The following is a 27,672-nucleotide window of genomic DNA, read 5'->3' as shown; positions in this document are numbered from 1 at the left end:
ATAGGTCAAGAAGAATTGATAACAAGAAATATAAACTATAGTTTTTAAAAAGTAAGTATTTTAAGAGCCTAGAGCATAAGTTCCCAAACTTTTCCTCAGTCTACCAGCCCCTTTTCAGAAAAAAAAAATTACTCAGCACCCTTCTGTCGATGAGAAACTTTTGTACTGTAGCCTATGATCCAAGATAAAGTTGAGGCATCTGTTTTCCCAGTCCCCCTGGATCATTTCAGCGCCCATCAAGAGGTGGTAATGGCCATTTTGGGAAACACTGTCCTCACTACCATTGAATTCATAGAAACTCATAGCCCTTCTGTAGGATAGGGTAGAACTGCCCCTGTGTTTCTGAGACTATAACTGTTAATATAAGTAGAAAGTCCTGTCTTTCTCTTGAGAAGTGGCTGGTGGTTTTGAACTGCTGACCTTATAGTTAGCAGCTCAATGTGTAACCACTACGCAACTAGGGCTCCATGGATGATGGTAAACAGAAACATTGGCATTAGCATTTTGAACCTTTTTACCTCAATGAGATATGAAAATAAATCATAAGGCCTATATTTGGTCATTAAGAAACAGGAGCACAACTTTTAGATAGTTCGATTTTACTACTTATTTTATAAATCACCAGTCATCTCCATTCCAGGTTTAGCCAAAACAGAATTATTGTTGGATTTCACAATTAGATGCTATTTCAATGAGCCCACAAAAATTTTTAAACTTGGATGCTCTTGCTGGCTCCTGTCATTAATATTCTAAGAGCTTTTCCATGTATGTAAAGACTACGTGATAAAGGGAGAGAGAAAAAAAAACTAACCTATTTACCAAAATCTTCATTTGCATAATATGAAAATTGTTTTTCTGAAATGAGACTTGTCAGAGGCAATATGCAAAGCACATTAAGGGCTTGAGCAAGTCAGACATTTATGGAAATATTTTCCTGCAGGAATTGGCTTTCTGTAACAGTTCTTAATCAAGGGTAACCCTAGGAGGGAGACGGAGTCAAGTGCTGATTCCTGTCCATGTACTTAAATCATTTGTTGCGTACATCATCTACAGTATGGAGCACATATCAGCACACCATTTTCAATTTTTACAAAGGCCCCACTGTAGTTCAACAAAGATCAATCATCTTGCACTAAATTTCAAAGGTTATCTAAGATGTTTTTTAAAAACTGTAATAATACAATGCAATCAAAATGAAGATAAAATTTCTAATAATACTTCAAAAAGAATCCATCTTAATTCAAAGGAATAATGCCTTCTGGTAAATAGACCATATTTTGTTCATTATAAAGAATTTGGGTAGAAGTTGTGACTAAATCCCCCCTTCCCAACACACACAGGGAAAAGGGGTGACAGTTTGTTCCATGAAAAATGGCTTTTAGGTCCCACCCTTTCTTTTGCCCTAAGTGGCAGACATACTCCTACCCACAGACCCTGGTTAGTGCTTGTAAAAGTGTACGCCACAAGACCTTGAGGTTCCTCTCAGACAACAAGGGAGACAGCAGGGAGGTGGGATCTGAAGAAAAGGGAAAAAAGAGCAGGAGGCAAGGAGGGAAAAATAGAATCAAATGAACAAAGAAAACGTTTAGATTATTTTCATTTTTTCCATAGAGTGTTTTTTAAGATCTCTCAACTTCCTCCATCTCATCACGCATTTCATATTTTTTCCAATTCATGATATTGACAGAGGCTAGGGGAACATTATTTTGCTCTCGTCTTACTCTACTAACATTCATCAAAGAAAGACACGCCCAAACTTCCATATATTGTCAGTAGAGTAACTTTAGGATTGAAACAGCTACTGCTATAAACTTGCCTCATCAAATCAATATCCGTGAACTAAAGACTGGTCTGAAATTTTTTATAAAAAACATGCCATACACCTGACTACTGGTTATGTTGTTGTTTCAATGCTGTAAAATGAATGAACCAGCCCAAACCATCTCTGGATCACAACAGCTATTTAGAAGACTAAATAACTCGCTGTGCACTTACTCTGGCTTCTTATAGACCATGAGTCTTACCTGGCAGATGATGTATGACACAGTATCTCCAGCTTTCATCTTTCTGCCTCCTTGAGAATTGATCCAGAGGGCAACATGGACGTGAGGTAGGTTTTTTTTATCAGGGTAATCCTGGGGATCCTTTGTCAATGCCTAAAAGAGAAAAAGCAAGAACAAAAAGCCCCAAACTTTAGCATAAAACCTTCCTCACAGATAGCCATTAAGCACATCTTCTCTAAAATCCTATCAAGCCACATCTTCATCTGTGAAAAGCACTTCCATGGAGTCCTGCCTGACACGTGCCTTCCCCAGGGACCCCGTTTCCCCTTGGTTTGGTCACTCATAGAAGCAACGGTAATCCTGATCCAAAAGAGATCTTTAGGTTTACGAGCCAGGTAACAGAATTCCATGGGATGGGGTGGGGTGGGGTGGTGGAATAGGGCAATAAATTTACCATGGTTTATGCTGCCTGACAGTTTCTACAAATGCATGTAATTTGCTCACTGAAGTACTGAGATTCATGCAGATTTAAAAAGAATGGCTTCTTGGCCTTAGTGATCACTTTTTCAAAGGCTTCTCCAGTCTAAACTAGTTGTAGTTTTCACAGAACTCGATTTTTAATTGGAAGAATATAAGAGAACTATAATTAGAATGACATGAGTGCCAGGCACAATCTGAGAAATTTTCAAAAGGAACAAAAGTGACATTCAGTTCAAGAAAAACAAATGACAGTATATATTGCCAATGATAAAATTCCACTTTCAAGGGAAAATTGGAATTTTGGAAAACGTATTTCCATCTGTGAGCTTGGTAGCTTTCTAATACTAAAAGACTTTCCTGATCACTAAAGTAGCAATGCCAACAAATGTAAATGTAACTTCAAAAAAGATCAAACAATGAAATAGATCAACATTCAAGTGGCCCATACATGTCAGGCAGGGGTAAAATATCCATTCTGCATAGGCCATTGAAATTTCCTACAATAAAGTAAGGAAAGTTCACTTATATGGTTTCAGATTCCACATTTCAAAGAACCTTTTTACTTTCAGAGTTTAGGTTAAAGATTAAAAAAAATACACACAAGTATTTGAAAAAACTTACTCAAATGCTTCTACTTTTTTCAACTACATATCTACTGACACTAGATTTTCTACCTGCACATCAACCAAAACCACAGTATCACAATAGAAGCAGAGAAGAAAACCTTCTACTCAGCCACATATCAGAGATTTTCAAAATGGCAAAACAATGCCAATGCTTTAGGTAATGTTTTTGTTTTGGAATATATAGCTCTTGTCATGGAAACAAATGCAATTTTTGTACTCATATAATGGATGTATTGCTATTCTAAAATAAATAAGACCACTTTAAGTGTCTCCGTTTTCATTTCTAATACAGAAAATATCAATATAAGCTGCATAAACGAAAGCTTCCCAAGTTCTCAATAATTTAAAGGTATTCTGAGCACAGGAAATGTGGGAGTTTCTATACTAGAAGAATAAAGACAAACCCCAAACCCCTGTCACCAAGTCAATTTGAACTCATCATAGCCCTATATAGCTCAGAGAAGCTGGTGGGATTGAACCACCAACCTTAAATCCATTAGTATCACCCTCAAGCATGACTGCACATACTCAAGATATCTATACTTTCTAAATATTACAGTCAGTACTGGAAAGTGTCTAGGAGACCTTTTCAAGCATTCAAATCTCCTTTAACCTGGATTAGGTCCAGTATGATTGACTTGGATGAGCAAAGCCATATAGAAATATCCACCAGCGTAACTTAAAATAGTTATCCACTTTAATGGGCTAGTAGTATTCAGGGTTAAAAAATTCTGAATTTCATTTCCAGTTATACTGTAGCTATTTGGAAATTATACAAGCTAGTTTTAGAAGACTTGTTTGTTTTTTGTTTTTTTTTAAAAACTACTTCCTGGTGGTTTAGGTTCAATTAAACTTGAGTTATAAAAAATCAGCTGAGGTTCCTGTTAAAGGTGATGAGGAAATGTGGAAACTGACGGTGGTGATAGTTGAACAAGATGGCTATGATTAATTTCAATGAATTGTGTATGCAAAAATGTTGAAATGGAAAAAGTTATACTACATACATGCATGCTTACCACAACCCCAATGCCCCAAAAAGGAAAAAATTTCAAAAATATCTATTGTGGCACATTTTGTGACACTGTATAAAACAGATTTAAGCTAAGATTGGAGTCGTTCAGAAAATTGCACGTTTTCCAGATGCTTTTGGTAGCAAGGGCTAAAAGCTCCACTAAAGTAAATCCCACCACTTCACACTGGCCACTGCCCTAAGTTCCCCGGTAATTTTAAAGCCCTACCAACATCACAAATGTCTCTATGGCGATGGGTCGTTTTGTTTTACAACAGCATCATACACACAAAAGTATCCTGTCACAAAGCTATCACCCACAACCAGTGGACAACTTACATCCACTGTGAAGATATATAAACAGCCTACTCCACTCTCCTGTAAATCATTCCATTTTTTAATTATAGTGGTCTTATCAGATCTGTATTATTTATTTTTCCTTTTTTTAATAAATCATTTTATTGGGGCTCATACAACTCTTATCACAATCCATACATCATGCCATATATACATCAGTTGTGTAAAGCACCCTTATTCATTCGTTGCCCTTCGTTCCATTTTAATGAACATTTTAAAGCTTCTTCGTATGTGCACATTGCATCACTTAATGAACAGCTAGCACTAAGGGATGAAGGTCCTTCTGGAAACATTCACTATGGTTCTCTAACTTCGTTACATGTACAAGTGAATGTATACTTTTGTGACATTAAAGAAGCCTTCTGATTCCACTCTCTGTACGGGATCCCTTTCTGTGAAGGCTGACACATCAGAGCGCGCATGAGCGTTCGCTCGCTCGCTCGCTCGCTCGCTCACTCACTCAGTCTATAGACTTGCTCCTAAACATCGAATGCTCAGGAAGACTATGAAGACGATTGTATTTTCAAGACATCATATAGCAAGCCATAGAAGCCCTGAAAAGAAGGCTTCAAAGAGGAAGGAAGTCAGCAAGAAGGCCACAGGCAGAACCTGTGGCTGGGGGAGGAAGAGCTGCCGCTCAATCAGTGGTAGAGGTGGCCAAGCAGCTTTCCCTACCAGTGAGAGGTCATTGTGACTGCTAGGATGAGGTGAGGAAAACAAAGGACAGCAGTGGAACTCAGCAACAAATGGTGCATTTACCTTGTTGATTTCAAACTGTCTCACTGGGACCTTGCCATTTAGCACATTTTCTCCAATTTCTATTAACTTCTTCTGAATGTTTTCCACTATGGTGTCCCGGTTTTGATCTGAAAGAATCTGACCAATGACAAAGCTGGGGGAAAACAAAACAGGAGTGATATTTTTAACATCACAATTAATAAAGAAAGGGATAAATATCATTAAATTCAATATGTGCAAATGAGCAATGCTCAAAACTAAAAGGTTAATATCCAAAAGGGAGAAAAATGAGGTTTTCTACTTCTATAAAGATTGCCAGTCTTGGAAACCCAGAGGGGGTAGTTCTATGAGCCAGAATCGACCTTATGGCTATAAGTCCAAAAGGCAGCTACTACTATAAAAATAAAAGCAAAAAAAATAGCGCTACCAAAGGTTCATCAACCGAGGGATGTCAGGTTTGCTCTTAAACATATAAACCATTACTTAATGTAGCAGTTAATGCTTCACACAAATTCAGATGGAATGGTGTATTTTCGATAATATTTCCAGACACTTATCAAGTTTACAACCAGTGGTCTTTAACATAATGTAAATTAAATTTTTAGAAGACAAATATTTCATTTTCCTCAAAAAGCACCAAAATATTATCTAAAACCCTGCCCAACTTAACCACGAGCTAAGCTAGGAAAAACAGAAAGTTATTTGCATAAATTAAATAAAACAATGGATTCAAGCTTTGCTTTCTTCAGTGTCATTATGTTGCTCAATGTTGTCCAACCTTACGCCCTCCCTCAAAAACTTCATGTTATTCTGCCACACCAAAAGGAAAAAAAGAAGGAAGCCAATATTTTATCCATTTCCGAGAAAATGCAGAGCGAGGGTTTGACAGCTGCATTATAATTTGTCAGAAAAAGAACCCTGACAAAAACATTTGTATAGCTTTAATTACTAATACATTTCTAACTCAGAGAAATTTACTCCTATTATGATGCATCTTTTCTTAGAAAACACAAAGAGAACACTAATCGACAGGCTATACAATGTAGTTTCATCTTTGGGTACATTTGGGGGCAATGAAGCATTTCAAACTCCATTTCATAAAAAGCTAACAGTGACCTATACTCAGATGATCATCTTTGCCTAATCAAGGGCAGTTTTGAAAAAGCAACAATTGCTCAATCTCCCCAACTCTGAAAGCAAGAGAAAGATGGGAAAACAAGTGGAAAATGCTGATGCTTGACAATATTACTTTAAAATTTAGTCTTAAAAAATTTTACTTTCAAAACTGTTAAAAACAGGAGTAACTGAAAGATAGTACATAAAGTACCTAAAGATTTTTTTATATGGGCGCTTTATGAATGACTATGACTCTTAAAAAAAAGTCTTATCATAGTCTTTGGTCTCAGCTGCAAAGGCAGAGATCAGTTATGACATTTATTATTTCTGAGGTACACAAAGTATTTGAGGACTAGCTCCTAACCTGCGATTAGTAATAAGCTTTTACATACAGATGATGAGGGTAGGAACAAGGTCACGCTCTGTGGTCTACTTGAAATCTCAGAACATTGTAAGCCACAAAATGAAGATCCCTTAACAATTCTGTTCCAAACGAGGCTCTAGGAACATTGGGGAACATAATACAAGGGACTTTCTAATTGAATACGAAAGAAAAACAAACCAACATCAACCAAACCAACTCTGCAAAAATGTGAAGGTTTAATCTCAACGGCGAAGAGTCCTGAGATTGATCTTACATCAAGCATTTCTTACTGAGCCAGTATGCTCTCTCTAAGTGGTACTCTCCCTATAAAAAAGAGGTAAGAATTGTCGATGTGTAACAATAACAATCATGAAGAAGCAGCTGTGTTCCTGTGCTGGCAGAATTATAGGAGCTCTCCACAATGTCATTACAGGATTCATTTAAAAAAAGACGACGACAAAATGGAAAAAAAAAAGGAAGCTGAACTCACTTTCCAGTGCATCTGGCAAGATCGCACCAATCTCTTCTAACTATATCTAATCCTTTCAGCTCCTGTTTGGTGTGATAATTCCCATCCGACGTTGGTTCCACCACCAGAGCAGCATATTTCTTTTTCTTCAGCAGCAGCAGAGACTTGAAAATGCCATCGATATCTATCTCGAGCAGTTTGTACAACTTATTCACTTCACTTTTTACCTGTGAAAAAGTCCAGCCGTTAGCATGGCCTTCTCAAGTACCACCCAAGGAATCTGAAATCACCCAACAGTTCCGCTACGTCAAATGTGACGTCACACAAGCTTAGCGTGTATTTACTCAGCTTATATGGAAAATAGTACTACGTCAGGCAAGGGAAATGAACAAGCACGGGGACAAAAAAGATTTTGTACACAGAAAGAGAAGGTGATATAAAAATCTCACCACAATGAGTTAAAGAGAGCACTGACTAGGTCAGCCCTGGGATAATTATGAAATGCGTTGTTTTCTTTGAATATAAAGGCTACAAACATATAAGACTCTTGGGCTCAAATATACTAATGATGGTAAACACAACAAGAAGCAACGTTTCATTCTGTTGTACATGGGGTCTACATGAGTTAGAGCAGTAAGAACAATAAAACCTTCAAAGCTAAGCGCCAATGAGCCAGTTCTGACTCATGGTAGCCCTATGTACACCAGAACCAAACACTGCTGGTTCTGCGCCATCCTCACAATGGTTCTTCGGGTTGAGCCTGTTGTTGTTGGCACGTAGAAATCCATCTTCTTGAGGGTCTTACCTTTTTTGGAGACCTTTTATTTTCAGTTAAGAGATTTGAGAATCCAGTAAGTTAACATGGGGCCAGAAGTAAAAAAGCAAATCATTGACGATTAAAATAATGCCTAAGATCTCCCTGGACCACCCTCATCCCGCAACATATTGAATATAACCAATTATCTTCTGCTGAGCAAACACATGGGAAAATGCACGGCTTTCCAAAATCCAATAGGATTTCCATGTGCCAGTCTAGCTCTCAAGTGAAGATTGCAGTTGAAAATCCATGCATCCCAGGAAGAAGAGGTAAGAGATTATTAGTTTATACAATGGTGTCTTAGTGTTGGTTATAGGGATATATGTATATATTTATTTTAATTTGGCTACTGCTAGGACTATGCACAACCAAACATACCAATTCAAACATTTGTACACATACAATTCAGTGACACTGATGATATTCTTTAAGTTTTCTAGCCATTTTAACCCCCTTTTGGGAGGTGTTCCTCCCCCCTTAACAGAAACTTACTACCCCACTAAGGTTTTTATCTAACCTTTTGAGCCCACATAAATATTTCCTAAAAGAGCATAATGCTCCAAGCAGACATTCTTTACTAGCTTTGCTAAACTATTTTTGAGTTTTACGAAGACTTCAGGGACTACTTTTAGTTTAAGGTTTAAAACTAATCACAAGGAAATATTTCAAGGATTCAGCCAACCCTCATGGTTCTAAAATCTAGAGTCTATTAGAATGTGAAATCCTACCCTGTATCTACTTCCTTTTGATCAGTATTCTTCTATAGATTCTTTGATCAAAATGTTCCAAAATGGTAGCTGGACATCATTAAGTTCTTCTGGTTTTGTGGTAAAAGAGATAACTATTAATGGACACAATTAGTTATATATTCTGTTCTCCTAGTCCTAATCACATTAACTTTTGCCAAGGCTACTTTATTTATGTGTACAACTTATTGACAGTAATTACCTTAATTATACCCAGGTCCTCAATCAATACAATTTTTCTTCATTGTAAACTGAAACTCGAGAACATTATCTTAACATAGCAAGTGTTGAAGAAATAATAATTGTGAATTGAAACTGGGAGGCTACAGATGTTTATTTTAAACAACCGCTTGCCCTTTAAAACCAATTTTAAGTACTCCACAAAATTACAGATGTGAGTATATGTTCAGGTGTATGCGAGGTCCTATGATGGCAAAGAGGGTCACAAATTTGGCTGCCAACCACAAAGTCAGTGGTTCAAACCTAGCAGCTACTCCATTGGAGAAAGATGAGATTTCTCTGCTCCTGTAAAGATTTACAGCCTCAACTACAGACCAATCTCCCTAATGAACATCCATGCAAAAATCCTTAACAAAATACTAGCCAACAGAATCCAAAAGTATATAAAACAAATAATTCACTATGCCCAAGTGGGATTCATACCAGGGATGCAGGTATGGTTCAACATATGAAAGACCATTAATATCATTCGCCACATTGACGTGAAAAACTATAAGAACCACATGATAATATCGATAGATGCAGAAAAAGCATTCGACAACATCTAACACCAACTCCTGCTTAAGACACTCGAGAAGATAGGAATGGAAGGAAAATTCCTCAAGACAATACAAGCTATATATGAAAAACCAACAGCCAACGTGCTAGTCAATGGAGAAAAGATGAACACAGTCCCACTGAAAAAGGGGACAAGGATCTCCCTTGGCCCCACTCTTAATTAATGTCGTGCTGGAGGTTTTAGCTAACAGCATAAGGCAAAGAAAGGACATCAAAGGTATTCATCTGGGGAAGGAAGAGGTGAAACTATCATTATTTGCAGATGATATGATTTTATATATGGAAAATACCAAAAGTGCCACAAGGGGAGTACTGGAAATAATAGAGGAGTTTGACAGAGTGACAGGATACAAGACCAACAAACAGATGTTCATCAGACTGTTATGCACATCGGATAAGACCACAGAAGAGGAGATAAAAAAGGTGGTACACGTCACAATAGCCAAACACAAACTCAAATACCTGACTAAAATAACAAAAGATGTATATGGGGCAAAACTACAGAACACTATTACAAGACCCCAAGAGCAACCTCAACAAATGGAAGAATATCCCATGCTCATGGATTGGAAGACTCAATATAATTTTAATGCAATACCACCACAATTACCCTCATTTTTCTTCAAAGAAATGGGAAAACCGATTACCAACTTCATATGGAGAGGGAAGAAGCCCAGAATTAGCAGAGAACTCCTCAAGAAAAGGACACAGTGGGAGGGCTTGCTTTACCTGACTTTAGCACATACTACACAGCCACAGTTGTCAAAACCGCACGTTATTGGTACAATGACAGATACTCAGACCAATGGAAAAGAACTGAAAACTCAGAAATAAAATCATCAACATACAGATAACTGATCTTTGATAAGGGCCAAAAAAATATTCAATGGGAAGCAGATGCCCTCTTTAACAAGTGGTGTTGGAAAAAATGGACATTTACCTGCAGAAAAATGAAGCAAGACCTCTATCCCACTCCATGCACAAGAATAAACTCAAGGTGGATCACAGACCTTGAAGTTAAACCCCAAACTATTAGGGCCATCAATGAGGGAATTGGGACCAACTTGAGAACTTTGGCACAGGGAACACATAAGCTATCAGAAATAGGGAAGGACACAAACACAGAGGAGGCACAAATTGACAAATGGGATATACTGAAAACACCTGTGTACACTGAAATAATTCACCAAGAGAGTAATAAGAGAGTCCACGGACTGGGAAAACATCTTTACCAATGACACATTGGACGAAGGCCTTATTACTAAAATCTACAATACTCTGCTAGCTTCCAAAAAAAAACAAAAAACTAATTGCCCACTGAGGAGGTAGGCAAAGGAACTGAACAGAAGTTTCACAGGGGCAGACATCCGAATAGCCAACAAACATATAAGAAAATGTTCCCGATCTTTAGCCATAAGAGAAATGCAAATTAAAACAACAAGGAGGTACCATGTAACATCCTCAAAGATAGCCCAATTCAAAAAATCAGAAAGCAACAAGTGTTGGAGGGGCTGTGGGGAGACAGGAACTCTCATCCACTGCTGGTGGACTTGTAAGTATGTACGATCACTATGGAAATCGATCTGGCAATATTTAAAACAGATGGAAATTGAGTTACCATACAACCCAGCAATCCCCCTACTGGGCATATACCCAGAAAAGGCAAGAAACAAACCAAAGCCAGACATCTGTGCTCCAATGTTCTTTGCGGCACAGTTCACAATTGCAAGGAGTTGGATACAACCAAAATTTTCATGAACTGACTAGTGGATTAAAAAGCTGTGGTACATACATACAATGGAGTATTATGCATCGCTTAAAAAGTAGTGATGAACATATGAAGCACATTGCTACATGGGAAAAACTGGAGGAAATCATGCTAAGCGAAGTAAGCCAAGCACAAAAGGACACATGCATGAGTCTGCTGAGGTAAGCTTAAAAAAAAAGTGCAAAAGGGGCATAGGGAAAAAGCTACTGTGTACAAACCTGGTGAGGACCAGGTAGTATGGCAGGGACCAGACCAAATACAGGGATACATATGGTAGACAACTAAAAAGGAGGTGAGTATGAGACCTGGTCTCCTCTGCCCTTCACGATCACCTATGTTGGTGTGCTGCTTCCATGTGGGCTTTGTTGCTTCTGGGCTAGATGGCCGCTTGTTTGCCTTTAAGCCTTTAAAGTCCCCAGACGCTATATCTCTCAGGTCTCAAACAACAAAGGTGGGGTGGTGGTGAGAATCACATCACTGTGAATGAGGGGGAGTACATGATGGGGACCCAATGCCCATCTGTAGACAGCTGGACATCCCTTCCAGAGGGGCAGTGGGGAGGAGATGAGTCACTCAGGGTTCAGTGTAGCAACAATGAAACTCAAAACCTTCCTCTAGTTCCTGAACGCTTCCTCCCCTCCCAATTATCATGACCCCAATTCTACCTTGCGCACCTGGTTATACCAGAGGATGTACAGCGGTGCAGTAGGGATCTGGAAACACAGGGAATCTAGGACAGATGAACCCCTCAACACCAGCGGTGGGAGTGGCGACACCAGGAGGGAAGGGGGTGTGGAAAGGGAGAACTATGAGATCTATGTGTAACCTCCTCTCTGGGAGATGGGCAATGGGGAGACGGGTGAGGGGAGATGCCGAGGAGTGTAAGATAAGATATAATAATTATTTATAAACTATCAAGGGACCAGGGGTGGGATCGGGGAGGGCGGGGGGGGGAGGGAAGGGAAACCGAACTGATTCCAGGAACCCAAGTGGAAGGTGAATTATGAGAATGACGAGTGCAACGAATGTATAAGGGTGCTTTGCTCAATTGATGTATGTGCAGACTGTGATAAGAGCTTTATGAGCCCCAATAAAAAGATTTTTTAAAAAAAGGAGATGGGTAAAGGAAAAAAATAATTAAAAAGAAGAAATGGGTAGCGAGGGCACAGAGCACTAGCCCACCCAAGGGGAGGATATTGTTTATATCTCCACAGGGAAAAAGGGACCAAACTTCAACCCGGTGCTCCAAGATGTGAATGCAACATGCCAGCAAGGAGTAGGGAACAGTGGAGAGGTCTGAGGGGCCGGCCCCAATCCCAACTACTCCGTGGACACCTGCTCCTCCCCTCAGAAGAATTTATTTCAAAGGACAGCATTGAATCTACAGCTCCGGGAGAAGGAGCTGTAGACTGGAGCACATGGGAGGAGATGAAGGGGGAGGAGGAGAGAGCGGACATCCTGGCCCATCAGGCCTTGAGGACAAAATTCCCGATCAGAGTAGCCAGTACACAGAGAGGACCACATGGCCGGCCACACTATGAGACATGACGTCCCTCACTGATCCATAGCCCTACAGGGGACAACACCAGAGACACAGTGTGGGAATCGTGTCCGATCTGATCCCGCCACAACAAAGCAAAACACTAAGGGAGAGCACAGACAAGATTAATGGTTTCCTCACAAATTGATGTGGATGGTCTACCACTGTGGGCTTTATCTTCAACATTATCTCGTCCCTTATTAAAATGAGCTATCCATTTGTAGACTGCTCATTTTTTTTGAATATTGTCGGTCCCCATACACTGTCAGTAAAGCATCAATTTCACCATTTTGCCACCCAAGCTTCACCATAAATTTGATTTTCGTTCTTGCTTCAATTTTAGCAGAATTCATATTCCTCTGGCAGCAACTTTTTTCAAACTGTTATTTTATTCTTTTTAGTGCCGCTACCTACCTCAACTGCAGGCCACCACCAACGTCACCAAGAGTGGAGATCTTGGTGCCTTGGGAACCTCTCTAGCTCCCTTCTCAGATAGCGGCCTCTGATTACTATCAAGATATGTCTTCTTATGAATGATAACGTGTTAAGCAGGAACGTGACCACATCTCAAACTTCTAATATTGTTTTCAAGTGGAATTTTAACCGATTGTTTATAGGAAAAAAACTTTTGTGCTATACTCTCAAGTGACTGAAAAGTAATAAGGAATCAAGATTCAAGATGAGCGAAGTCCTTTTTCATAAAGACACATATTCATGAATTCATGGTGTTCCACGGCAAACAAAAACTGTCAAAAGTAGGTAAAGCCAATAATGGCACCAAATAATCTTACCTTGTTCCCTAACTTGAATACTTCTTCCAGGTTGGTGCTGTTGGTGTTTATCATGATGGAATCAGTATCTCCATAAATAACGTCAAGATTCATCTAATGAAGAGAAAAAATTGTAAACATTTAACAACCCAAAATGCAGAGACTATGAAATGAGGGTACTTAAGCTTTTCCATGCTGCAGAAATTCTAGGTTCTATTAACTTTTCTAAAGTGTATATGATCCAAGAACAGACAACTGAAGATTAAGCTCCCAGAAGCAAATCAGCAAGCACTACAACCTAGGGGGGAAAAAAACTCCCAAGTTGTCTTAAAATAGAGTGGGATGGCAGGAAAGCTGTGTCCTGTTTCAACAGAAACAAATTCAGCATTGGAAATAATGAATAAGAGACTGGGGGAGCTGTATTTACCCACAACACCACATGTTGAGTGGTCACAGCAATTTCAGAAACATAAACATAATGGATCTTTAAAATTCAGGGGCACAAATTCATATTAAATACTTAACAGTCTCAAACAGTATTTAGTAGAATATGAAGAGTGCCAAAAAAATCAATCATAACAAAGAACACTAGAACACATAGGCCTGGAAGTAAACTCTAATTAGCACTGTTACTAATTTGCTTGAAACAGTCACATACAGGCTTCAAGCAGCGGCCAGATCATATCAGTGCTGGTAAAAGAAAAAAAGCTATAATCCATTAGGAGGGATTATAAACGTGAACTAGGCATCCTAAGAAGCTATTGCCAGTCTGTTTGGGTTACAATTTCCCCTGAAAACAAAAACGCCATCAAGTATGGTATTTTTAGAGTTGTTAATATAATGAAAATGTGCAGCATTACCTTTTGTACCATCTCTTTTGTATGCATCAAAATCTAAATAAAACAAAAAGGTCAAGATTAATACATTACACAATTACAAAAACATAAATAGAAACACATGGATGCAGGCAACGCCCAATGATTTTCCATTTCTATAGCTTTGTAAAGTTCCTAATGGTTTTCCAACTAGTACATTCACAATAACAATAATAACATCAACATGATCTAAATATAGGCTTATCTTTACACGGTTAGCCAAAAAGGTGTGTGTCTGTCTCAATATATAATAAGCATGCACAATAAAAACATCCTTTTATAATATGACGTAAAGATATTCTCATCACTGGTGTGCTTAGCTGAAAGGCTGGGAATTTGAGCCCATCCAGAAGTGCTTCAGAAGAAAGGCCTGACAACCTACTTTCAAAAACATCAGTCATTGTGAGCGCTGCAGAGCCTCATTCTACTCTGACAACTCATATCTCCAAGAAAATTCTCACTACTAATACCGTATGTAACGAGAACTGCACAATGAAACAGGAGCTCTGGTGGGGCTGTTGGATAGGCACTGGACTGCACACAACAAGGTCAGTGGTCCCAACCCACTAGCTGCTGCTCCTCAGGAGAAAGATGAGGCTGGCTGTTCCTGAAAGGATGTATAGCCTGAGAAACCAGATATAGGACTGTTATGGGGTGGAACTGACTGGATGGGAGTGAGTTTTTTGTTTTGGTACAATTAATACGAAATGCTTCACAGAACATTTCACATCTTCATAGTATTCAGTATCATAAAAAGGAAACTGGTAGTGGAAAAAGGAGGACATGGCCCAAGCAGTCTGACTCCGAAGCCGGGGACCTTTGCCTCCCTATGCCCTTTGGTTATCTTGCATCTTTTGAAGCATCAATCTAGACCCAAAGCTACTTTCCAATGAGCGAGAGCATCAATTTACTTTATTTCTATTAATTAGTCCTACTTCCATAGTCTTTTCCTTGCTAACCAATTTCATATAAAAAACCACAATCCAAACCAAAGTGACTGCCATTTAGTCGATGCTAATTCATAGTAAACCTATATAGAGCCCTATAACCAAGTTTCTATTACATTGACCCATTTCTTTCCCTTTCTATTACCCTTTTCTCACTTATTACTACTTTCCAATTTTCTTTAACAGCTCATCACCCTTTATTCTTAGGGAAGAAAGGCCCTTTCCTTGGCCTTAGGTAAAAGAGGGGTTATGACTTCTGATTAGGCTAAGCTAACGATTTTAATGCTGAAAAAATAAATTTTACAATGCCTGGAAAAGAAGCTTTTTAAAAAGGCTTGTGAGACAAAACATTCATACCTCCAGTGACAGATAGGTAATGATTACATTACGCAAGAAGTGCGCTGGCTGGGAAGCCAACCTGGGTCTCTCTCATGGTAGGTGAGAGTTCAAGCACTTGACTCATCTCTCAAACGGGTTTTATATCTCATCAATATACTGGAGCATGCTAGTCCCAATCTCTTAAATGTTTTTACTGTCTCCCCACTGGGTACAAGGATCAAGTCAAGTGTAAACTCTACAGCTGCACTCAAGCGAATGATCCACCATTACAGGCCCTCTTTCCCTTATACAAACCCTCTACCAGCAAGCAAACTCTCCCAACCCTCTGACAGTTGCCCTGGACAGTAGACACATCCTTTCATGCCTTCACTCATACAGTATCACCAGTCCTCTTCTCAGCTCAGGTCCTGCTTCTTCCAGAGTGCACTGACCAGACAGACTCAGCCATGGCATGCCCTTCCTTCTGATTTGTGCTTGTACCATTCTTCTAGCCCGTAAATGATCTTTGAGAGTATAGTTTGTCCGCTCCCCAACTCAACATACACTCGGGAAGGTTAGAGACCAGTTCTCAGGCCTCTTTGTATGACACATTTGTGCCTCGCCCCAGGCTTCACAGGCACTTTAAAAAACTTTGTGAGTTGACCGATAGGTCTCATGGCAATCCCAATTACTTTTCTACTATATACTAATATTAAGTTAACTTATTTTTAAAAAGCCACTCTCTTCTAGTCATCTTCATTTTTTCACATTTAAATTACAGGGAAGTACATTATGGGAGACTACCTGACAAATCCTTTGGGAAAAGGGCAAGAATGAGATCAACCCAAGTCGTTAATCATAGGACAGAGCCACTCATCATGAGTTCTTTTCACCCTCTGCTCCTTCCACTTTGCTGAGCCTCACTTTCCTCATCACAATGGGCAACTCCAGAAGGTAACTGTTACCTACTAAGTAAAATACCTCAGGAGCAATTTGTCAACCTTTCACGGCAGCTCAGCATATTCAGCAACCGATTTCTGCTACTCTTCTCTCATAACTTGAGCCAAATCGACAATGCCATCTCTTGACTGCACCTTCAGTGTGAGCTTTTCCCTTTCAGATCCATCATCCACCCCTCACTCTATCTTGCCACCAGCTCACAACCATTTGTACACATGATCCAAGGGATGCCAAAACGATTTTCCCTTGGTAACTGTTTTGCAGAAAAATGGTAGCAAACTATAAAGACCGTATAATAATTGCTTTGTCCACCTAACAATTTATTTTAGAGAATATGCCATACTCACACATAATCACTTGTTTCTTTTTTTGGATGAATATAGAGTATTCTATTATATGAACAGAGCGCACTTATATTTAACTATTATTAGTTGCTGTTGAGGTCAATCTGTGTAATAGAACAAAATTTGGCCCAGTCCTAAGCCATGTTCATGACCTTTGATTTGTTGGAGTCTATTGTGGCTATTTTGTCAATTCATCTCATTGACAGGTTTTTTGCTGGCCCTATACTTTTTCAAACATGATATCCTTTGCTAGCAATAATGACATGTAGGTTGTTTCTTATCATTTACTATTATAATCATACTTCAATATATGATTCTTCTACCCAGGTAACTTACAAATCTGCCAGTAACAGGATAAACTCCTACAAGTGGGCTATGTTTTCAAAACAGAGCTAAATAGTTCTCCACAGAAGCCGAACCTCTATCTGTACGTCATTCAAATCTTTCCAATGGATCTCAACAGCAGTTGGTGATGATACTATGTTTTAGGTTCAAGGTCCTCAAAACTTCTATCAAACTGTCAGTCCATTCTACCCAAGGCAACCCCCAACCAAGGGAACACGTACACTCTCATTCTTTCTGATCAAGCAGGTCTAGATGTTGGATACCACTGTACTCCGTCTATGCTAACATTTCCCCAAGTGTTAGAAAGTAGAATCACCCCCCAAAACTGCCCTCAGGGCCAGCCCTCAATTCAAACAACTAAAAAGCACTGGGGAATGCACACGTTAATGGGTGGGCAAATCATCAGTAGTTAGTGGAGAGTCACCATTAATAGATACTTTCCATTAATACGTATCTGTCGAATGCTGAATGAATAGTTTCAAGGGGAAGGCAGTATTATAAACCCCATTGACAGATAAGGAGAATGCAGCTCTGAAATTTTGCTCCAAGGAACAAACTAGTCAAGCATTTCTAGAAGCTGGCTCCTGTATTGCCTTTTCCCTATTATGTCCCACTGCCTTATTAAAAACTTAGGCCACATGGATGATCTAAAAGCTTTTGCATTACAGATATTCTCCCCTACATATCTATATAAAACCACGAGGACCCTAAAAAGGTCTACTGGATGGACACAGGGTACAGTGATTGCAAGATGGTTGGTCGTTCATAAGTTCATGTCACAGTGACAAGGAACCCATTCTGACAGAAAACCATTTTAGAAGTGCCAACAGCTAGAAAATAGGGCTATAAAGACTTGCTAAAACTATTAATAAGGCAGTCTGCAGTTATCTGATTTCACAGCAACACCTGCATATTTATCTACTCATTACCAATTGGATGATGGAATTTTTTCAAGCACATTTCAAAAATCTGCCAACTTCAAGTGTAAAAAAATAAACTTTGTGGTTAATTTTTCCCTTAACAAAGTACAGCTGTTGAGAATAATTGTTCAAGATCTTACCCTGTAATGTCAACTGCAGCAGAACAAAGAGTATTTAATTAGCAAATCTATCCAGTAATTCAACACCTATTATATAAAATGCCTTCGTGATTTTATTCAGGATAATTTGCTAAGAGGGTTATTACTGACATTCAGATGGAATTTAAAATTCCTACGCAAGTCGAGTCATAATAGCAGTAATGATCTCCCCAATCAGGAGATTCGGTGTCACACAGGCTCTCTTGCAATGCAGCAGCCGATTTCCTGACTTCTTAATTCCTGGGCTCAGCTCAGTGAGAGCCCTTCATGCCGATATTTCAGTCAGCAATACATCTTTAATGGGACTCTATTAAAATACCTAGAACAAAAATGACTCTTTTTTTTTTTGGTTAAAAAGAATGACAGCACTGCCATCATATCAATCATTGCCAGCTTTGCAGAACAGTGCCTTTAGGGGAAAAGAGGAGGGGGAAACAGGAAAGGGGTGGGGTGTGGAGAGCATGCATTAAAATAATAGGAGATGGTATTTTCACCCCCACCACTGCCCTGATCTGAGACTCTGAGAGCTGGTGAGGAGTGGTGGGGAATAAAGAGAAAATTGTAAATAGATGATCAAAAATGTCTTCTAAAGAAAATACTGTATTCAGGAATACACCCACCATATGGTTTGCTGAGCAGAGAGAGCACTCTGGGTCCGCCCAGGTTAATGCCGGCAGCAACCTAAGACCAACTACTACTGATACATGTATTTACAGGCTCTTCTAACAAGTCCAGGGTACAGCCTGGTTCTTCATATTTTGTTAAAACAAGAAACTACTGCCTTATAATGCATTTGAAGGTTGCTAAATATTTTTAGATGCCATTGCAAACAAAAAGAGTGCTTATTAACACTAAATATGTGTGTGTGTGTGAGAGTGAGAGTGAGAGTGAGAGAGAGAGAGAGAGAGAGAGAGAGAGAGAGAGAGAGAGAGAGAGAGAGAGAACACCCAATTGCCAAAGTATAAAAATAAAAAGCACACACAGAGCACTGCAACACCCACGAACAGGCCCACTCCGGTGCCTGCTGCAGGTATTTGAATGCACGGAAAAGCCTACAAGTGGACAAGATATTGGTCAACTCCCAACCAAATGATGCAGCAACAGAACAACTGAACTCTCCATGGCTTCAGGAGGCTTCCATTACTGATAAATTGGAAATAAACTGGGAATTATTTTTTCTTTCAAAAACGACATCAGTATAATAGGGCAACAAAGTGCAAGCTTTAGAAAGTTAGGTTAGGGAAAAGTAGAAGGAATATAAATATTATGGTATTTGATAATCCAACCACTTTTTAAGATTTCTCTGCTCCAGATTTTAGCAGTGCCCAAGAAAGGCTCACTGCTCTCCAGTCCATTCAGATTCTACTAAATGACTTCCTTTCCTTGTCCTCTCTCTAGGTCACTCATGGCACAAGGGATTAAGAATTTACTAAGTCTCTTTGCTAGCTCAACTACTTAATACTTGTGTGACAACGGGTTACTTCTTGCCTTCAGATTTAAGCTTTACCTTCTGTCGAAAGGAAAATAAGAGCCCTAGTGGCACAGTGGGTGAGATGTCGGGCAGTTCAAAAGTGCCAGTCACTCCTTAGGAGAAAGGTGAGACTTTTCCCCAAAAGACACTCTTCCTCTGTCCTACAGGGTCACTGTGAGCCAGAATTCACTCCGCCATCGTGGGTCTGGTTTTGTTTCTTGGTGGTGCTGTGAGGGAAGGCGCTGAGCAGTTCAAATGTATCTGGCACTCCACAGGAGAAAAACAAGACTGGATTAGAAACCCTATGCAAGGTTGCTATGAGCACGAATCAACTTGGTGGCAGTGAGTTTGTTTGTTAGTTTATGGAAGAGGGGAGATTTTTCTTCCGAACTGAGCTATTGCATTATTGTATGCAAATAAGTGCTTCACAAAAATGAACAGTTATACAAATATTCACTTTTTTGAAATACCAGAGGCCTGAAATTTGAGCACTTATTTAAGCAGCCAATTGCTAGTCAAGTGATTTGGGAACAGGCGCTCTCTCTAGAGCTCATTTATAAAAACAAAGGGTTGGGATTTCTCCCAAATTAAAAAATCTAGACCTCAAGTTTGACATTTAGAAATGTCTCTTAATCATATTTGGTTGTTTTATCTTTCAATCACATTCATTTCTTTAATATTAAGCAAAGGAGGCCTGAATATATCCAACAGGGATAATTACCATTACTAGGAGATACTTCCACATTCCAATAAGTTACTTTTGAGGCTTCTAAGGTGGTGAAATAACTAGAAATATGCACACTCTCAGAATTCAGTGTTCATCTTTAGACACTTGATGTAAATGGTTATGGATGTACCTGTATATATACACTAATGGTAGTTGGGTGGCCTAGTTTGTAACTGCTAGAAAGACTAGTAATCTGTAACACATAGGGTCGCCATGAGTTGGAGTAGATGCAAGAGCAATGTATTATACATATATGTACAGTACATAAAGATATCAACATCTGTTGAGATCCCTCTTGCTCCAAAGAGTATACATATGCATATATACCAGGATGTCTCAATGTAGGCCTTACTGAGATTAGGTTGGTGAATCCTTTGTCAAAGGATCCCTGGTAAGGTGGTGATTATGCATTATTAGGCTGCTAACAAACACCAAGGTTAGCAGTTAAAAACTAACAGTCGCTCCTCAGGAGAAAGATGAAGCTTTCTACTTTGGTAAACAGTGTACAGTCTCAAAAATCCACAAGGACAGTTCTACCTTGCCCTACACTAGGGTTGCTATGAGCCAGTATTGATTCAATGGCAGTGAGTTTTATTTTGTTATAATCCTTTATCATGGGAAAATGTCCTGTATATTACAATAGAAGATGTTTATCATCCTACTTCCTTTCTAACCCAAGAAGTCCACAAGCTCAATATCACATTGTACCTTTCCAGCATAGATTCTCCTCTGCATCTGCACATCTTTCCCTCAGACCCTCACCACTTCTTTCCAAGCTATTTTTTTCACACACTCTTTAAAATACAACACTTTCCTTCTTTACAATGAAACTCAAGCTCCTTCCCTGGACCTGAGATGACCCTCATGCACTTGATACTCACTTGATCTTCTAACATAGTGGTTCTCAACCTTCCTAATGCCACGACCTTTTAATACAGTTCCTCATGCTGTGGTGACCCCTACAACCCAACCATAAAATTATTTTCGTTGTTACTTCATAACAGTCATTTTGCTACGGGAACACCTGTGAAAGGATCATTTGACCCCTAAAGGGGTCCGCAATACACAGGTTGAGAAATGCTGTTTCTCACACGCAGCCTTGGATCTAGTCTTCCCGAAATATGTAGAGGTCACTGAACAAGTCATGTACTTTTCCTGCCTTGGTACTTTTCACATGCTGTTTTGCTACAGTGGTTACAAATGTGGGTTCCGAAGTTAAGTCCCCTAACTTAGTTCAAAGCCCAATTAAGCAGTTCATAGTCTTTGTGACCTTGGGCAAACAGTATCACTTCTCAAAGCCTCTAGTCTATAAAATGGAGATACCAAGTGAACCTTCCCTACAATAGGGCTACTGTGAACATTAACTGTAACAACTCATGCCAACTGTTATGTAAAGTCTCTGATACATAGTAAGTGCCAAGTACCTGTTAGGCATTGTACCTACGTGTACACACACACACACACACACACCCTCCTCCCCAAAGCCAAACTCACTGCCATTGGGTTGACAGTGACCATATAAGGCAAGGTAGAACTTCCCCTGTAAGTTTCTGAGACTGTAACTGTTTATGGGAGTAGAAAGTGCTATCTTTCTTCCATGGAGCAGCTGGTAGTTTTGAACTGTTACCAGTCAGAAATCCAACACATTACCACTACAGCACCTGAGCTACTCATTATTACTCAGCCTCTACTTATTTTACAGGGAACTTCATGCTGTCAGAAATGTCTTTTTGCTAAATAGATGCATAAGTAAATGAGATGAAGAAAGCTGATGGTGCCCGGCTATCAAAATATATAGCATCTGGGGTCTTAAAGTCTTAAAGTTAAACAAGCAGCCATCTAGCAGTAAAGCAAATAAGGCCACATGGAAGAAGCACACCAGCCTGTGTGATCATGAGGTGTCAATAGGATCAGGTATCAAAAATTTCAAAACTATTATATCAATGTGAATGAGGGAAGTTGGAGACCCAAAGCCAATCTTTAGACAACTGGACATCCCACCACAGAAAGGTTACAAGGACGGGACAATTCAACCAGGATGTAGTATAGCACTGATGAAACATACATCCTTTGTCTAATTCCTGAATGCTTCCCTTCCCCTGGCCCCACCCACTACCATGACCCAGTTCTACCTTACAAATCTGGCTAGACCAGAATACACACACATTGGTTCAGATAAGAGCTCTCCACACAGGGAATTCAGGACAGATAAAACCCTCAGGAGCAGTAGTGGGAGTAGCGATATCATGAGGGTGGGGAGATGGGGATTGGTGGGGAGAAATGGGGAACCCATCACAAGGTTGGATGTATAGCCCACCTTCCAGGGGAATGAATAACAGAAATTTGGGTGAAGGGAGACAACAGGCAGTGTAAGACACGAAACAACAACAATAATAAATAACTGATCAAGGATTCACGAGGGTGGGGGGAAGAGGAGCTGATAACAAGAGCTCACATAGAAAGAAAATGTTTTGGAAATATTGATGGCAACATGTACAAGTGTGCTTAATACAATTGAATGATGGGCTGTCATAAGATTTGTAAGAGCCCCCAATAAAATGATTAATAAAAATAAATTCACGAACATCTGTGTCCAAAGCAAAAAAAAAAAGTCTTTTCAGGCTTCCCAAATCCTATGATATTAATGAGTATGCTACTCCTGTGTCATGAGGAGCCCTGGTGGTGTAGTGGTTACATGTTAGGCTGCAATCTGCAAAGTTGGCAGTTCGAAACCACCAGCAGATACTTGGGATAAAGCCCAGGCTTTCTACTCCTGTAAGCATTTACAGTCTTGGAAACCCACAGGGAGTCTTCTCTATGAGTCAGCATTGACTTGATGGCAGAGACATGTCACCCACAGTCATCTATGCAAACTGCAACACCAACACACCACTCAATTATAAAAGCTAAGCGTAAGAGACTGAAGCAAATTCAAACTGAAGATCAAGCCTTAGTCATTAAACCTAACAATGCCTGGCATAGAGCAGTGATTAATTTCTGAAGTTCTAGTTTCCTTCACAGTCAAATCTCACAGAAGTATTAAAGAAATCAATTGATGTATTGTCCTGGGAAAATCTGCTGGATACAATCCATTTCAAGTGTTAAGGAGCAAAGATGTCACTGTGAGGACCTAAGGTGCGCTTGATCCAAGCCGTAATATCTTCGACTGTCTCATATGGATGTGAAAGGTGGATGAGAGGAGAAAAAGTGGCCCAAGTTGAATGATGGTGTTGACAAAGAATATTTACAGAACAAATAAAAGCATCCATAAAAGGATGGTGACACTCAGGTGCTTTGAACTTTGGACATGTTACAAGGAGAGACTAGTCCCCAGAGAACAGTATCGTGCTTGGAAGAGGAAGACTTTCAATGAGATAGACTGACACAGTGGTTGAAACACTGGGCTAGCACAACAACAATTATGACATTGGTGTAGGACCAAGAAGCGTTTTGTTCTGCTGAGCACTAGGTCACTCTCAAAGGCACCCAACAACAATGTTTTTTTTTTGCTGTAAGTTGGAAGCAACTCCACAGCAGTAGGTAGTTTAAAGGAGCCCTGGTGGTACAATGGGGTAAGCACTTCACTGCCAAGCTCAAACCTACCCAGCCAGCAGCTTTATGGGAGGGAGAAAGATCTGCTTCTGCAGAGAGGGGGCAGTTCTACTCAGTTAGGCAGGTCGTTGATGACAGCAACCAACATCAACAGGAAAAGGAGAAAAACGCCAAGTGGCTAGCGTGAGGAAGGCAATGCCATCTTCACAACAAGAAGTTCCTAAAGCTGGTTACAAACAGCAGCAACGAGCCCTCCCCCCCGCCCCACATACACAGTATACATGTAAAGACAAGCTGCACGCAAGGAGGGAAAAGTGAATCTGTCTTAAGCCCACACTCAAACACCATGCAGGTTATGTAAACAAATATACAGAGAAATAAATCCCCCCCCCAACGATAAAGGCCCGTTAATTATAAACTTGATTAAGCATACCTCTCCCATATAACGCTTGTTCCCAGACAAATGTATTTGTTTTAAATCCTTAATTTACAACCTAGACCTTCTGGTAGTTCATGTGTAAAAAATCTAAAAAGCTTTGAATAAGCAAAGCTTTCTGAACAGTTTCTCCTCCCCAACAGATACATTTAATGATATTTATGAGTATCTCTCAATTATTGCCCTACAATTTGACAGGGCTCTAATTTTGCTCTAAAAACTTTTAAAATACCGCAAATTATGGCTTTGAATATGTGAAGTGAAAAGTGAACTTTTATCTTCTATTTGTTCACCGCAGCCCAAATATTTATTCATCTTGTCGGTTTTTAAAAGCCCGCTTTGCAGTCTGACTTTTTAGAACTCTATCTTCACCTTGAAAAGAACTCTTCCTTTCACAACATTCTTATTCTCTATTCCCCCTCCACACGAACCTCCAGTTTGGAAGTTCATATCCCATGTTTCACATGAACTTCTGTGCACAGATGCCATGTTCAAGACTATATCTGACACAGGGCCCTGGACAGCTTGTAGAGCTGCCTTTGACTTGCACTTGAGCCAAGTCTATTCGCTAAGACACAAGTTCAAGGATAAGCCCATCCTCTTAAATATCAATTCTTGGTAAAACAAAACAAAAAGATATAGAAATTAAAACCAGCGTAGTCGATATTAACGTAAAGTCAAGAAAACTACAAATTGGCAACGAGTGAAGGTGCACCCAAATTCATTTTCCTAGGAGAAGGTCTACATGTTTCATCAGATTCTTGAAGGGGTCCATAAAGGGGACTAAGACAGGGTGCTGACATTTGAAATGTCACTTTCTCCAAAGACAAGCACCAGCGAAGATACTCCCAGTAAACCATTTAGAAACAAAGCTTTCTGAGATCCTAGATTTACATCTGGTCCCTGAGACTGGAAGCACACCCCCCCGAAGTTCTTGCCTCCTGATTTGAGGCTGGTGTTCCCAGACTCTTTGGTATATATTTTCCTCAAAGAAAAACTTGTATGTGTCAAAAGGTTCAGCGTGGGCTCCCTGATTGACTCCTCGCCTAACTCATCTGGGGGGCTAATTAAGGCTCGGCCAAACTCTGTCCGCACTTTAGTGATATCAGCATTCAAGCAAGTTTCACACAACCTGATTAAAATTGACTCAGTGTCTTCCTTCAGTAATCACTTAGACGGAATGAATTTTACATTAGTGGGATCAAGCATGCACCAGGCCTCAGTGGAAATGAAAAGGGCTTATAGTAATAGGATTTATAAATCCACCCATTAGGTTAATGGCTAAATGATTTACATGTAACTTTCTCCCCCACTCCGCCTTCTGTCACTCTTTAACTCAGTAAAAACTATGCTCGGCATTTTCCACTGCAGTGCCACACACAAAGGAAATAGCCTTTCTATTTTGGGGCATTCTAATTTCTAATAATGGCATGGGTAGCTACCATTAACTCTTTCAAAGCACAAATAATTGACTAATAAAATTAAATATTTTTTAAGGCCTAAAAGTACTTAATTGATCACAATTGTCTATTTGAGAAGAAGGCATCAGGCTAGCTATGCTCAGATAATGAAGTTGGGCGATTCGGACGCACTGCAATCAAGATAATACTTACAGCTAAAAAGGACATTAACATTTTCTAGAATCTGCAACATTTTCTTTATGACTGAGGTCAGGGGAAAATCTGACAAGAAAAGTTTTTACTCCTGGTTCCCCTGTATGGTATATCTAATAGGCCATCACATGTACCTGGACTGACACTTAAGTGCACAGAGGTGGTGGCCAGGAGAGCCTGAAGTTAGAGAGAGACAGAGTTGTTGCTGTTACCATTTTGACAGAAGCTCCACCCCACCCCACCTTCTGGGAAGCTCCTTTTTAGGATTTGAGTGTAGAAAGATAGTCGTTGGGTTGTTCATCATTGGTTGGAAGAAGGTGGAACTTTTTTGATCTACACACCCAAGAGGCTAACTCTCTTGGCTCAGTAAAAGCTAAATTCTGCTTCTACAATGTTCTGTTCTACAATGATCAGACTATGTATATGCTCTTCTCGAGTAATTGTTTTATTCGACAAAGTAGTATCCCTTGCCCCATCATTTGATTGGTTTAGAAAGAATCTATGTGCTAACTATGATTAAAATAAACAAGATTCCTACTTCAAAGAAAAATCTTTCAGGAAGATGGTCCTGCATTAAGAAAATATAATTGTTTTCAACTACCCAGAGATAGATTTGTTGTAGGCGCATACTTCTAAAATAAATATATTTAAGCATCCATCAAATAATGTGCACTCAATTCTCATTATCCATGGATTCTGTATTTATGAATTTGCCTGCTTGATAAAATTTATGTTATCCATACCTGGCGGTGCTTTCACAACCATTCATGGACATGTGCAAAGTGATGAAAAATTTGAGTGACAACATATAGGCTCTTAACTGCAGTAGAACAAGGTGGCACTCTGCCTTCTAGTTGCAAGTGGACTTTTCATGGTCTATTTACTGCCACGTTTCCCACATATTTATGCTTTTTATTGGGAATTTTGCTACTTAAAATGACCCAACAGTAGTGCGAAAGTGTTGCTTAGGGTTCCTAAGTGCACACAAGAAGGCTGTATGAGAAAGCATGTATTAGGTCATTGTAGTTCAGACACAACTCATAGTGTTATTCTGAAAAACACATAAAATACGCTTATATGTAGTCAGTAGACGCCCCCCATGAGGCAGACTATATCTGATCTGGTTTCCCAAATGTTCTGTATTTTTGACTTGTATTGGTTTGTCTGAGTTTTGTTCGTTCATAATAGAGTATATCTCAGAGGTGTCAATGTCCATGGAAGTCACCCTCTTGAACTTGTGTTATGTGCTTTTCCATTCTTTGGTATATGAAACCCAGGATTGATAAACCTATATGGACAGCAAACAGAATAAGGGATTTGGGGTTCGAGGGGTACAGTGGTGGTAGAGTGGTGGTAAAAAGGTGATGATGTCAAGGAGTCCATGTAGAAAAAGAATGGTTGGGAA

General features: G+C 39.6%; 1 protein-coding gene across 2 annotated transcripts in view; it reads right to left on the bottom strand.

The window, feature by feature from the left end:
- POLA1 (DNA polymerase alpha 1, catalytic subunit) overlaps window positions 1-27,672 on the bottom strand; it is a 326,365-nt gene that overhangs the window by 173,308 nt on the left and 125,385 nt on the right. For both annotated transcript variants that reach the window (XM_075538739.1, XM_075538740.1), the window contains exons 27-31: window positions 14,462-14,494; window positions 13,623-13,715; window positions 7,184-7,389; window positions 5,235-5,367; window positions 2,025-2,156 (exon numbers count right to left, since the gene is read on the bottom strand). In XM_075538739.1, the coding sequence (XP_075394854.1) occupies window positions 2,025-2,156; window positions 5,235-5,367; window positions 7,184-7,389; window positions 13,623-13,715; window positions 14,462-14,494 (597 nt within the window). The remainder of the gene's footprint in view (window positions 1-2,024; window positions 2,157-5,234; window positions 5,368-7,183; window positions 7,390-13,622; window positions 13,716-14,461; window positions 14,495-27,672) is intronic.

Source organism: Tenrec ecaudatus, chromosome X, assembly GCF_050624435.1.
Source record: "Tenrec ecaudatus isolate mTenEca1 chromosome X, mTenEca1.hap1, whole genome shotgun sequence".
Taxonomy (NCBI): domain Eukaryota; kingdom Metazoa; phylum Chordata; class Mammalia; order Afrosoricida; family Tenrecidae; genus Tenrec; species Tenrec ecaudatus.
Note: the sequence above shows the minus strand (reverse complement) of the source record. Positions and strands in the feature narration are given on the sequence as shown.